Source organism: Lineus longissimus, chromosome 17 (assembly GCF_910592395.1).
Source record: "Lineus longissimus chromosome 17, tnLinLong1.2, whole genome shotgun sequence".
In the NCBI taxonomy this organism is placed as follows: domain Eukaryota; kingdom Metazoa; phylum Nemertea; class Pilidiophora; order Heteronemertea; family Lineidae; genus Lineus; species Lineus longissimus.
In genome coordinates, this window is record NC_088324.1 from 8,176,031 (window position 1) to 8,190,754 (window position 14,724).

General features: G+C 41.5%; 1 protein-coding gene across 1 annotated transcript; it reads left to right on the top strand.

Annotated features, from left to right (window-relative positions):
* Window positions 1-617: 617 nt before the first annotated feature.
* LOC135501289 (protein SET-like) lies at window positions 618-6,491 on the top strand. The gene is made up of 7 exons (XM_064793321.1): window positions 618-701; window positions 1,559-1,743; window positions 2,185-2,307; window positions 2,725-2,838; window positions 3,103-3,295; window positions 3,641-3,702; window positions 3,944-6,491. Exons 1-7 carry the CDS (start codon window positions 629-631, stop codon window positions 4,010-4,012), a joined length of 819 nt encoding a protein of 272 aa, XP_064649391.1. The 5' UTR covers window positions 618-628; the 3' UTR covers window positions 4,013-6,491.
* The last annotated feature ends 8,233 nt before the right edge of the window (window positions 6,492-14,724 follow it).

Sequence of the window (14,724 nt, forward strand, 5' to 3'; positions counted from 1 at the left end):
AGATGTAGATGTAGACAACACCGCTCTTGGTTTGGAGTCCTCAGGTTGCGACAATTGTCTCTGACTTTCCCCTCTAATATCTTCGAAATTTTTCCCATGAACCTGGCTGTTTTTTCTTTACATTGGGTACTTCATACAATTATCAAACGATCGGCGTTCTTCGATGTCACAAAAAATGTTTGTTATGGACCAACAACACCATTTTTAGATTGGACACCAGCACGTTGGAAATGGAAAAAGAGGACAAACTGTACAGGGAGACCAATGATTGCCCCAATTACGCATGCGCATGCAAGGCATGGTCAATGTTATATCAAATCCTTGTTAGCAGATCATGTGATCTTTGAGATTTCGCGGGAAATGAAATTGGTTTGAAACTGGTTTCAACCTCTGCCCAAACAAGAAATTTGTAGGTCTAATTTGATGGTGACCAACTAAGTGGTCCAGTCACCCGTCAGACAAGGATCCCGTTTTGCGCGCAATTGTTGCCATTTGAACTGCGCACGTGCGTTTGTTTACAGTTTCATTTCCCGCGAAATCTCAAAGATCACATGACTTGCTAACGCGGATTGGATATAACATCAACCCTCACGCATGCGCTTTGCATTTCACTGCTCCTCGTGAAAACATGGCGACTCAAGCTAAAATTCAGAAGACTGAGACAAAAAATAATCATGATAATTCAGAGGACTTAGGCATGGGTAAGAGCTCGAAATGATATCAAACTATTCCTTAGAAAGTCTAGATGTCGACTGCATAATTCAATTAGGCCCGAGTAACGTACTTGCAGTGGTTTTCGGCCAAAATTCAGAGTGACATTGCTCAAAAATGGCCATGTGCATTTTGCTCATGCTTTGTCTCTTTGTGCTCACGCCGGTGCAGTTTCCTTGAAATTAGCGCCGGTTTTAGCAGTAAAATGTCATTGGCCAGCAGCATTGTGTGCTTGTGGCACGTCCAGAGGCTTTGGCATTTGCGAAAAGGGCCTTATTGGACTAGAAAACCGTGTGTTTTGTGGTTGTTCTCAAATGTGAATGCCCAATTTTGTCTCCTTTTTTTGTTGGTGGGGCACATGATGGGGGCCACTCCGAGTCGTACTCCTGTGCATTTTTACCATTGCCTTGCTTCCTGATTGAGCTGTTAGGCTATCGTCCTGTGTGTCATGCAAGAACACACTGTTTCTGTTGCATGTAGATGTAGGTCAGGTCAACTTTTTGAATGCAGGCCCAAATACGTTACAGTAGCCTACAAAACATTGATTCTGTAAAAATCATGAATTTATCTCAACTCTGTACTAAAAAGTAGAAGAGGAAAGAAAAAAGTATTTTACAGTCTGATTACGAATTGTGTTTTACGGTTTATTTTTAAATCTTGCATCAAAAGGTGTCTTCAGTCATCTGCTTGTTATGAGGTTGGGAGTTGTGGGGCTCATGAAGGGGGCGCTTACTTTTACTCGAAGAGTCTCAATAGTTTGAGTGATTGCCAGATGGGGTGGGTGGTTGTAGGACCTGTCGTGCTGGACAAGTTTTAGATGTATTAACGTTGTTCTTCCTTCTTTCAGACCGGGAACAGAAAAAAGAAGCTGCCTCAAAGATAGAATCAGTTCAACATGAAATCGACAATTTAAATGAGAAAGCTAGTGAAGAAATCCTCAAAGTCGAACAGAAATACAACAAATTACGGCAGCCCCATTTCCAGAAACGGTCAGAACTCATCGCTAATATTCCAAACTTCTGGGTGACAGCAGTATCCTTTCTGATGATGTATCGTCAACGTATTTCAATTTCAGCTGTGTTTCTGGAGTCTTTGTCCATTCCTTCAGTATCAACATCGCCCTGGCAGGTGAAGTTCATTTGCCAGGTCTTACCCATTGCAAGAGATCTGAAAATTTGTCGTTTTGTGAACAACTTTCATGTTTCAATGGCGGAGGCACCGGCTTAGCGACACCCCCATCCCCCCTCATTTGCAGAAGGGATGAGTTCTCTTCAGATGGACAATTCTTCTTCTTGACCTAATCTCCTTCAATTTGATATCAGACTAGTTACCGTCTCTGGGATCACCTCTGTTACTTGAGTAAGCAGATTCCTAAGATTTAGTGAAACTAAGAGCTAGCATATTGATGAATATTTACTTTACAAAATATGTGATCTATACGTGCGTTGCATTGTTGCCTTAACTCACCTCAAGTTTATAAACCATCCACAAGTGTCAGCCCTGTTGAATGAGGAGGACGAGGATGCCTTACAACATCTCACAAAGGTCGAGGTACAAGAGTTTGAGGATATCAAGTCAGGTTACAGAATAAACTTTGTAAGTATCGACGTCTGGGTCCATCTCTGAGCCAAATTATTTAAAAGTGTGCTTGTGTTTATGGTGCCCAGCACCCTGGTCCGAGAAGACTGAAAACCAAGTTTCTCTCTGAACACAACTCAAGTTTCTCTCTGAACACAGCTCTATTATTGTTTATGGTGCCCAGAACCCTGGTCAGAGAAGACTGAAAACCAAGGTTCTCTCTGAACACAACTCAAGTTTCTCTCTGAACACAGCTCTATTACTGGTATGGTGCTCAGAACCCTGGTCCGAGAAGACTAAAAAACCAAGTTTCTCTCAACACCACTCTCTATTATTTTCCACAAAGTAGTTGGCATATAAATGCTTTGAGAAAATCACAGTCTTCTCTCCTACTTGATGTATACAACATATTATTATAGTGCTCTTCTCTTTCAGTACTTTGACAAAAATCCCTTCTTTGAGAATGATGTTATAAGTAAAGAATTCCAGCTGACTGACGCAGGGGAACCATCATCAAAATCAACACCCATCAAATGGTTAGCGGGACAGGTGAGTGAAATATTTCCCCAATCAAGTAGAGACAGGCTGCACATCTTGTTTTAAGATTGTGGAAGGGGACACCTCTATTACGGATAACCTCTGTATTAGTATTAGAGACACTAGTTTTGGTCCCAAATTGGGTGTTTCCATTCAATTTGACCTCTCTAATCAGGACACCTCTCTATCAAGGACAGTTCTTCTCAGCCCCAAGGGTGTCCTTCATAGGGACGTTCTACTCTACATATGACAATAATCTTAAATTTCTTCTTGCAGGATCTAACAAAGCGGTCGCAGCAGACGAAGGACGGCAAGAAGCGAGTGCACGAAGAACAAGAGTCATTCTTCTGTTGGTTTACGGACCACGCGGACGCAGGCGCCGACGAGCTGGGGGAGGTGATCAAGGACGACATCTGGCCGAACCCACTACAGTATTATCTCGCCGCTGAGATCGAAGACACAGCTGATGGTGGGTAGCAGAGAGAATTGTTTTATAAACTGAGAGATTCGATTTAAGCGTAGAGATGTTCTTGACCAGGGTTCAAATTTGTTCACCCCTGATCTTTTTCACCTAAAAATGCAATAAAGGTCTTGTCAAATGGGTTAAGAGATGCACCTCAAGTCCGAAAAACTTTGCTGTTCATCTGCTAATGTTGACATTTATCACCAGGTTCTGGTAGTTGGTAACAAGACCCCCTGTTTGCCTATTTTGAATCTCCTCGAGTCCAAAAATTTTGTTGACGTTTATCACCAGGTAATTCTAGTTTGTAATGAATAATTTATAATTTAGTTATAAACGATTTGTTTGTTTCAGATGATGAATTAGAAGAGGGCCTAGATGAGGATGAGGAAGACTTTGGAGAGGAGGAGGAGGAGGTAAGATCTTGACGTCATCGAAAGGCAGTATTTTGAACCTGTGTACATTTCATCAAAAATATATGAGCGAGCTATAAATTGACATCTCTGCTAATTTTTGGGTAGAGCAGGTTGTTGTGCGTTTCACTTGCATCGTTTCTCGGCACACCTTGAATCATGTGTGTGGATTCAGTCTCGCTGTAAGTGTAATCGTCTAAAAGAAAAGATAAAGCGACTCATTTCACCTTGTCTATTTCTCCAGGAAATCGATGATGAAGAAGAAGAGGAGGATGAAGATGAAGAGGCAGTCGAAGAGGACGAGGATGCATAGATCATCAAATATATGACATTTTGTAATTTTGTATCCAGGCAAAGATCATGGTCAACAACGTCAAGTGCCTCGCAAACGAGCAATTGAAATCGCTCCGACCTGCCATAATTGCTGCAATGTGCAACAAAAAAATCTCTCATCTGGGGCTAAAACTGGCAATCATCGAGTTCAATGTTGATCGCATTTCAGTGCGATTACGGATTCTTTTCGTTGACACCTGCGATGACCACCGCAGACAGGCAACTTTTGTTGCATGCAGTTCTGATCGCAAGTCGCAGCGCGTTGAATCGCTTGTTTACGGGCACTTTACACACACATTCCTAGAAAATAGCAGCATATGTGTGTTCTCTTCAGGATTAACTCCATGGTGGGCCGGCGGTCTATGGTTTCCACGACGGAATTCTTGGCGAGTGCTTCTCGTGGAAAACAAAACTTTGGCCTGCCCTGTTTTCATAATAAAGGTCAACACTATAACCATGTCTGCCCATCGCGATTAAGTTTCCCCCAGGCGCCATTTAGCTTTCTGTCAAAAAAAGGCCTCACTAAGTCTGTCTTTAAACCTGAGCCATGACTTCGAATGGAGGCTGTGCTGAGATCACTTTGAAGTCACTGCTTGCACACCATAGGGCGAGGTTCTTGTAGTGCATCAGGTAGTGCATTTTGCGTTCATGCAATTGAGAAACGAGTCATCTCTGGTTGGATCTACACGCAGCCCAGTTTTAAGTTCTCCACCTGAAAGCTTTTTTGGAAAATTGCTCGAGTCTTCTAAGAATTAAAGCTGTAAATTTTCTCAGTTACACATGCATTTTGTTGTCTGTCGATTTCATAACATGGCTGGACAAGATCCAATGGTTTTGGTATTTTAATGAATTGTTTCTGCTGAAGAGGTCGCTGCTTTCTCGAGGAACAACTGTTGATCTGGCTGGTTTCACTGCTCTCATGTTGTGCAATCTTCCAGTGAACTCTAAAAGTTACAAAATAATGCCAGGGACTTTCAATTACATGAAATAAATGACAAAACTAGTTGCGTTTATGCCTGCATTTGTTTCTTGACATCAATTGTCATATAATTGGAAGCCCTGAATGTGCACTTGAATCAAGGTAGCCAGACATTGTTGACAGCTGACAAATCTTAAAGTAGTCTTTTCCCTGCCCTCCGGTTGTGACCTTATCCTTGTAAAACGATTGAGATCAATTGAAAGTATCATCAAACACCACCCCTCTCCACTGATGCAGTTGTTATAAAGTTGGGCAACACCGAATTAGTGTGCATCATTTCTTGGGAACAGATTGGCAGAATCTCAAACCATCAGCTTGAGTGGTCATGTGTTTCAGGTATCATCCTGAACTTCAGGATATCGCGGCCTGCTGTTCGCTTCTACCAAGCTCTTGACAACGTCTGGCCACCCCCACTCATTTCACCTCATCCTGTACATTTCATTTCATGCTCTGGTATATATAAACTGTGTAATGGTTGGTTTAAGATTATTCATGATATAAGTCTGGTAGCTTTATTGTCAAGTTTTATGTCATAATTTTTGTAGGATCGTCATCGGCAAAATGTTGGGGATGGTGGACAAACCTTTGGCTCTTGGTCACCATTTGGTCTGTCCCAGTGGTCTGAAATCAAAGTATCATCATCGTATTAGTATGTTCAGCAACTAGACCATCTCGGGAACTTGATTGATTTAAAAAAACATTTCCTGGTGATACACTGAAGACCATCTTAGACACAACTTGTCCACTGTCCCCAACATTATCATTTATACCAGTAGAAAATAGTAATAATTGTGTAGATATCAAGTATTGCCCTCTATCCACTGACTGGTGTACTAAACTGAAGATCTGTTTCTTGACTATTGTGGTTTTTGTGCCGTTTACGTTCAATGTTTTAAAAATTCTCGCGTTGACTTTCCAATCCTATTTTCCTTGTCTGAAGAGTTCTGGTGCACTGCCACCTGGTGGCAGTGTGTTGTACTAATTCTGTGCTCAGTTTGTTTTCAAACCTGACCAAGAGTACCGCACACTTTAAGCAACTAAATGTAACGGCAACTGTCGAGCGAAAAAGACCCCAGATTCGACTGACCATGCTCTGGCGCTCTGACTTTCGCTCTTGATTTTATCACCCGTGTATTCCGAACTTGACACGATGTGCTGACATGTTTTTTTTCGTCTCTTCTACTGCCATGTACATAACTGCCACCTTTAGTTCAAGTCTGGAAACATATCATAGATGAAATGTTAGTGTTAAGACCGTTGTTTTTAAAATGCCCGAAAGTGCGTCAACCTCAGTTGGCGACGGGGATGCGAGGCAAAACTGTTTTCTATTCTGCAATAATCATGATTGCGTGGTTGTTTTGGAAACTGTTTGAATTAAATTTTCAGTTTCATCTGAGAAGTGAACAAAAGAATCTGAACTTTGTCTTCAGTTGCGTAAACTTGTAGAAAAAGAATAAAACAGTCCATCAAAATTTTAAAATGTTTTTTATTTTCGTTTCAATGATTCTCAGATTGACCCTTTCCTGGTTGCTGTGTTTGAAAAAGAACTTGCAAACACAATATCCATGCAGGAGACCGGCACTTGTGTTCATCAGTCTGAAAGTCCCTCACATAATGCATGGGATATTCGACGGACTGGGATATTCGACGGACTGTGTCTATTATTGAGAGAGGTGTTGGGACCTCTCCCCTCTCCATTGAAGCAGTTCTTAGCAGGACAATCTACCACATGTGGTCACCAGTTGATTTTAGACCTGTTCAATTATGATCAATGCTAACTTTGCCATCAAAGTTCTTTATGACCTTGATGCATTACTCCACTCCCCAATCGAGGCAATTCTTTATAATGTGATTGACAGTAAGGTATTGTCAGTGACCAATTGAACCCCTCTGATGATTCTGATCGGCTGCGTCACGTATATAAATTGGAGCCCTTTGTTTGGCAGTGGCCGGGGAAGCCGACGCGATCAATGACTTCGGCCGAGAAACCCCCGAGTTTAATGAAATGATAAGCAGCTGTGAACACATATCACATAACCATCCTCTCCAGCGACAAACAGGATCTTGATATTGCCTACTACTGCAAAAAGTAGTAGGCAGCAGAAAGATTTTGCGCGTTGGGGTTACATCACGTCTTTCAACGCTACATTCCTTTTGCGAGGGGTGGAGTACACTCCGGACGCAGTGGACCGCGGCCTCGTCCCTCACCCTATGAGACAGAATGAAAATGATGACGAAATGGACTGCCCCGAGAGTCTAGCTCGGGGCGGAGAAGCTTACTAGTATGTTGAAAGGCGCGAGAGGGGACGCTGTCTGGAGAATCACTACCTTGTCCCTGTTCGTATGGATGTGCCATTGATATTGTCCTCAGACAACACTTGCCCCCTGTAAATTTGGATGTGCCAATGACATGATTTTAGATAGGACTATCGGAGAGTCAACTGGGTCGCATTCCCCTTGACTACGCCCTTTACCGCTGCTCAAAGCATTCGGGCCCGAGGTATCTCTCCAGTTAGTTGGATTCTTTCGGAAGGACTGTCTCTCGCAGAATCTTGTCCTGCGATACAATTCACGTGGTCTGTCATGTTGGTTGCAATTTCGTCAAGCTAAGATTTGAATTTCCCACCAGAAGAGGGCCTAACATTCTAGGCAGGAAGTGAGGTAATGTCAAACATCCCGTCTGACATAATCCCTGTGCACGTGCCCCTTGCTCCACGACCTTCTCGGCAGTGGATATGTCGGACAATTCCCTGTGTCTAAAATCTCGGATTATCAAGCAAATCCTGGCTTCCTTGATCATAATCTTCTGATGATACGTAGTCGGGATATTTTTGGATAAGAACGGATGAATATTTTTTGGTAAGTGTTTATTTTTGGTAACTTTGTTGACCTTTTATCTTGTTGAACGACCTCGTGGATGCGGCATACTTTTTGTCGAGCAATGGCTTCGTGTGAGGATTCAATGGAATGCCTTCGCCAGTCAACGACACAATGTGATTCTTTCAGAGTGTGCTAGAATACCATTCCAACAACTTTCATGTAATTTCATGCTGCTAGGTCTAGGTGTCCCGAGCCCCACTGTGTTCTTCTCCCGCGTTCTACGCGACACCCATGCACCAAAAAGTGTATCAAAACTTTTCCATGAACACCGAGTAGTTCTACCAGCATTCAGGCGCAAAGCCCTCATTGGAATGTGCCTTGTCAGTAAAATCAAAATGCTGCTGGCAACTGACTTCGTACAAAACACCTCCCGGGGCATAAAGGCATCCAAAAACAGGAGGGATCAGGTCGATATACTGCCCCCCTCCCCACCCACGTTTCATAATGGTCAGGAAACTTCACATCAACCACATTTTTAGTCGAACGCTGCGCCATAGAGGAACTACCTACGCCTACGCCCCCCCCCCCCCATTTTTTAACCCTTGGCAACACCATTAGCAAACAGTTTGGCATCATTTCTCTCGCACAAAATACTTAAATTTCACAATCATCCTGACATAACAGTGATTTTCAATACCTAACCATGTCGAACAATCGACAACGCCCACAAGCGCGGAGCTCGTTGAAATGTACAGCGGCTTGGCACGATGTTATTCTCCCACCTGCATGTGGTTGATGTGAAATTTCCTGACCATTATGTAACGTTTATCAACAAGGGTATGGCCTTTATTGTGGGGATTGTATCCGTACCACCAGTATTTGTATCCATAGTAGGCCTGTAAGTTCACATACACAATAGATTATGTCATATGAGCAAATTCATGAACGGGTCAATCTCGATTTGATGGACAAATGAGGGATCAGTTACATTTCGGCAAACTTGAAATCCTTAAGCAATATAATTAGAACTCTTTCAGAACGAAGTAAAGGCAAGGATCAGTTATTCGTTTTCTCCAGGGAACGACTCAACATCCTCAACGGACGTGTTATATAATGCCTAGCAACTCCCATAGCAACCCCCATAGCAACCCCCATAGCAACCCCCATAGCAACCCCCATAGCAACCCCCATAGCAACCATATACCCCTGCCTAGCAACAGATCAACATGTCTTGATATACCCCTACCTAGCCACAGACCAACATGTCTTGATATACCCCTGCCCAGCAACAGATCATCATGTCTTGATCTAAATTATGAATGAGACGATAATCATTATAACTCGTTAACTAAATCCTTCTTGATTTTTCCTTTTAGTCACCACCACCTTACCTCGGTCCATGATGAACGATATGGCTTGTCTTACCTCGATCCATGATGTCCGGTACGTGGTCCAAGCTGACCTGCATTTGAAGCAACCATAAAGCTCATCTGATGGCTGTCGACATCGCCAGAAAGAGACTTGAGGGAGATTAAGGACTGAGCGCATGGTATGTAAATTATCTGAAAATAGATTCGTATGTTGCAGAGATACATGTATACTCTAGTTTCGCCGATCTAAGACCGGTTAATCAAATACACCGAAATCAAAATAAAGGCCAAGTCGAAACATGACGTCACAGGTCATGACATCGGACAACTTGATGTCGCCAACCCATTTGTCTTTTAGGAAATACTAAATGGCTTCGAACGACCATGTGAAAATATCAAGCTTGAAATGAATAATACGAAAAACAGGTCTTAGATTTGTGAAGCTAGAGTATGTACAGGTCCTAAGACATAAGGACTTTACACTGAAAGAAACAGCTCGTTTTCGGCGATTACACCAACTGCGTTTTGACTGGTAAAAGTGCATTCTTTTGACCCATCCGAGAGCCAAGTTACGCAGTCTCCTTCTCCATACGCCCGGTTCTTGTTACTCATAATACATAACTTCGGGTAACCACTTTAGAGGCGTGTCCAGGTCCAACCTCCCAAATTTTGATAATCTTCAGGCGAACAAGGGAGGGTTTGTCCAGACGCATCGAACATATGTGACCCGCTCTACCAAAACTAGGCGCTTGTCGCATCTGAACTTGACAGGTTGATACGGACTTGTTGTTCATTTCCCTATTGTAGACCTAAATGAACAACAAGTCCACAATAGGGAAATGAACAACAAGTCCGTATCAACCTGTCAAGTTCAGCGCCTAGTTTTGGTAGAGCGAGTCACATATTTTAAAAGTCTGGAACGCCGATTATGCTACAGTAGAACCTCCCTTAGTGGACACCTCTCTATTAAGGGCACCCTCTCTATAAGGGACAGTTTTTTCAGTTTTGACCCAAATTGGTTATTTTTCCTTCTGAACCTTCCTGTTCACGCACACAATGTTGTTTTCAGACTTCACCCGAAACCACCAGACATGTTTAAAAATGCTGGAAAAGTATCTGTGCGCCGTCTTTCGTGCCACAAAAAGTTATCAATACCTATATATTCAATGTCTTATTTTACATGTATGCCTTTTTCGTTGGTTTTGGACGACTCGGAGCTTTATATACGGTATATTTGTTCATAATAACCCATGATGTAATTGAACTTGTCATTTCAAACCCCTTTTGACCCTTTTCATTGCAGTTCTTCCTTGATTGGCCTGTGTGGTTCATAATGAAATCGATCCTGAAAGTGATGTGAAGTTTTGTCACAACAACCCGGGAAGACAACACGGAGACACATGTACATGCTGGTTTGATTCATATGGTGAGTAGTCCTGTCTCGAATCACTTCCTTTGCTCGATCCAGTTGAGAGGCATTTGAAACTGTACACGAAATTGATAATTGCCATCAGTAATACCTCTCGGACGCAGTCAAGTATGTGTCATGATTGCCATCAGTAAGGCACATTCATTGACGAGCCACGATTTCCATCAGTAATATATATCGTCACGCTCGTAAACAAATTGCCTGTCTCATTTTTCAATGTTTTGAGAAAAACGAAAATACGATAAATCGATATTTATTCATGAATATATTTTGTAGACAATTTAGGCAAATTTATAGAACTTAATTAATTTTTCAAATTCGATTCTTTTTACAGAAAATTGCATCAAGTGCCTCAATTTATACAAAACTTGAACTATCATAATGTATTTCTAATTCTAACCTTCGATATACCTTATAATAAGGTAAGGTAATACAGACAAATGTATACCATTGTAGTAAGAAATCAAACATCAGTCTGATCTATGTCAGTAAACCTGCCGCCTGACTTCACTTAGAAACCTAACCAAGGCTGTTACATAACATGTAAACAAAACAGTTAATCTTGCTATATCTCTGGACTGGGTGCTTCAATTTTGATCAAACTTGATTTGATACGGAGCTTTAAGTCTACTCTTTGAGGATCTGTACATGTCATGCAATCATAACAGCAGGAGTCATGGCCTTTTAGGCAATTTCCATGTGACTTGGGCAATATTACAGCCTGAGATGGGCAAAATTCTAAATTTGCTGTTGATAATGGGTATCACACTCATTGCTAGTAACCATGGTAGCAGTATATCAGTCCCGTGTGAGAATCTTCATTTCAAAGGCGTACAGTATATAATTCCATTGTGAGAATCTTCATCTACAAGGCCTACAGTATATTATTCCCTTGTGAGAATCTTCATCTCAAAAGTTCACAAGATATCAGTCCCTTTGTGAGTATCTTCATCTCAATGGGTTACCTGTGGGAATCTTCACCTCCAAGCCTTATAGTCTATCGCCCCCTTGTGAAGAATCTTTATCTCCAAGGCTTACAGTATATAATTCCCTTGTGAGAATCTTTATCTACAAGGCCTACAGTATATTATTCCCTTGTGAGAATCTTAATCTCAAAGGTTCATAAGATATTAGTCCCTTTGTTAGTATCTTCATCTCAATGGGTTACAGTATGTCAGTCACCTGTGAGAATCTTCATCTCCAAGAATTATATCAGTCCCTTGTGGGAATCTTTATCTGCAAGGCCTGCATTATATTAGTCCCTTGTGAGAATCTTCATCTCAAAGGTTCACAAGATATCAGTCCCTTTGTGAGTATCTTCATCTCAATGGGTTACCTGTGGGAATCTTCACCTCCAAGCCTTATAGTCTATCGCCCCCTTGTGAAGAATCTTTATCTCCATGGCTTACAGTATATAATTCCCTTGTGAGAATCTTTATCTACAAGGCCTACAGTATATTATTCCCTTGTGAGAATCTTAATCTCAAAGGTTCACAAGATATAAGCCCCTTTGTTAGTATCTTCATCTCAATTAGTTTCAGTATGTCAGTCCCCTGTGAGAATCTTCACCACCAAGCCTTATAGTCTATCACCCCCCTGTGAAGAATCTTTATCTCCAAGGCTTACAGTATATCAGTCCCTTGTGAGAAACAACATCTCCAAGGTTACAGTATATCAGTCCCATCTGAATATCTCCATCTCAAAGGCTACAGTATATCGAGTCAGCCAGTTGTGAGAATCTTTATCTCCAAGACTTACAAGTATATCGACCTCTCGTGAAAATCTTTATCTCCAAGGTTACAGTATATCAGTCCCTTTTGAGAATCTTCATCTCCAAGGCTACAGTATATCGAGTCAGCCCCTTGTGAGAATCTTTATCTCCAAGACTTACAAGTATATCACCCCCTTGTAAAATCTTTATCTCCAAGGTTACAGTATATCAGTCTTGTGAGAATCCTCATCTCCAAGTTTACAGTATATCAGCCCGTTGTAAGAATCTTTCTCTACAAGGCATGCATTATATTATTCCCTTGTGAGAATCTTAATCTCAAAGGCTTACAGTATGTATATCAGTCCCTTGTCTGCAGAATCTTCATCTCCAAGGCTTACAGTGTATAATTGCATTGTGAGAATCTTTATCTACAAGGCCTACAGTATATTATTCCCTTGTGAGAATCTTAATCTCAAAGGTTCATAAGATATTAGTCACTTTGTTAGTATCTTCATCTCAATGGGTTACAGTATGTCAGTCACCTGTGAGAATCTTCATCTCCAAGAATTATATCAGTCCCTTGTGGGAATCTTTATCTGCAAGGCCTGCATTATATTAGTCCCTTGTGAGAATCTTCATCTCATAGGTTCACAAGATATCAGACCCTTTCTTAGTATCTTCATCTCAATGGGTTACAGTATATTAGTCCCCTGTGAGAATCTTCTCCAAGTCTTATAATCTATCGCCCCCTTGTGAAGAATCTTCATCTCCAAGGCTTACAGTATATAATTCCCTTGTGAGAATCTTTATCTACAATGCCTACAGTATATAATGCCCTTGTGAGAATCTTAATCTCAAAGGTTCACAAGATATTAGTCCCTTGTGAGTATTTTCATCTCAATTGGTTACAGTATGTCAGTCACCTGTGAGAATCGTCATCTCCAAGAATTACATTATATCAGTCCCTTGTGGGAATCTTTTATCTACAAGGCCTGCAATATATTAGTCCCTTGTGAGAATCTTCATCTCAGAGGTTCACAGGATATCAGTCCCTTTGTTAGTATCTTCATCTCAATGGGTTACAGTATATTAGTCCCCTGTGAGAATCTTCACCTCCAAGCCTTATAGTCTATCACCCCCCTGTGAAGAATCTTTACCTCCAAGGCCTACAGTATATCAGTCCCTTGTGAGAAACTACATCTCCAAGGTTACGGTATATCAGTCCCATGTGAGAATCTCCATCTCAAAGGCTACAGTATATCGAGTCAGCCCCTTGTGAGAATCTTTATCTCCAAGACTTACAAGTATATCGCCCTCTCGTGAAAATCTTTATCTCCAAGTTTACAGCATATCAGCCCGTTGTGAGAATCTTTCTCTACAAGGCATGCATTATATTATTCCCTTGTGAGAATCTTAATCTCAAAGGCTTACAGTATGTATATCAGTCCCTTGTCTGCAGAATCTTCATCTCGTAGGCTTACAGTATATAATTCCATTGTGAGAATCTTTATCTACAAGGCCTACAGTATATTATTCCCTTGTTAGAATCTTAATCTCAAAGGTTCACAGGATATCAGTCCCTTAATTAGTATCTTCATCTCAGAGGGTTACAGTATATTAGTCCCCTGTGAGAATCTTCACCTCCAAGCCTCATAGTCTATCGCCCCCTTGTGAAGAATCTTTATCTCCAAGGTTTACAGTATATTAGGCCCTTGTGAGAAACTGCATCTCCAAGGTTACAGTATATCAGTCCCATGTGAGAATCTCCATCTAAGGCTACAGTATATCGAGTCAGCCCCTTGTGAAAATCTTTATCTCCACGGTTACAGTATATCAGTCCCTTGTGAGAATCTTCATCTCCAAGCTTACAGTATATCAGTCCCATGTGAGAATCTCCATCTAAGGCTACAGTATATCGAGTCAGCCCCTTGTGAAAATCTTTATCTCCACGGTTACAGCATATCAGCCCCTTGTGAGAATCTTTCTCTACAAGGCATGCATTATATCATTCCCTTGTGAGAATTTTAATCTCAAAGGCTTACAGTATGAATACCAGTCCCTTGTCTGCAGAATCTTCATCTCCAAGGCTTACAGTATATAATTCCATTGTGAGAATCTTTATCTGCAAGGCCTGCATTATATTGGTCCCTTGTAAGAATCTTCATCTCAAAGATTCACAGGATATCAGTCCCTTTGTGAGTATCTTCATCTCAATGGGTTACAGTGTATTAGTCCCCTGTGAGAAACTTCACCTCCAAGCCTTATAGTATATCACCCTCTTGTGAAGAATCTTTATCTCCAAGGCTAACAGTATATTAGGCCCTTGTGAGAAACTGCATCTCCAAGGTTACAGTATATCAGTCCCATGTGAGAATCTCCATCT

Bases quoted from the DNA above. Each gene is read 5' to 3' on its own strand.
- LOC135501289 (XM_064793321.1), top strand. From the start codon at position 629: ATGGCGACTCAAGCTAAAATTCAGAAGACTGAGACAAAAAATAATCAT. The intron at 702-1,558 runs GTAAGAGCTCGA...TCCTTCTTTCAG, and splicing joins TTCAGAGGACTTAGGCATGG to ACCGGGAACAGAAAAAAGAA. The intron at 3,703-3,943 runs GTAAGATCTTGA...CTATTTCTCCAG, and splicing joins TTGGAGAGGAGGAGGAGGAG to GAAATCGATGATGAAGAAGA.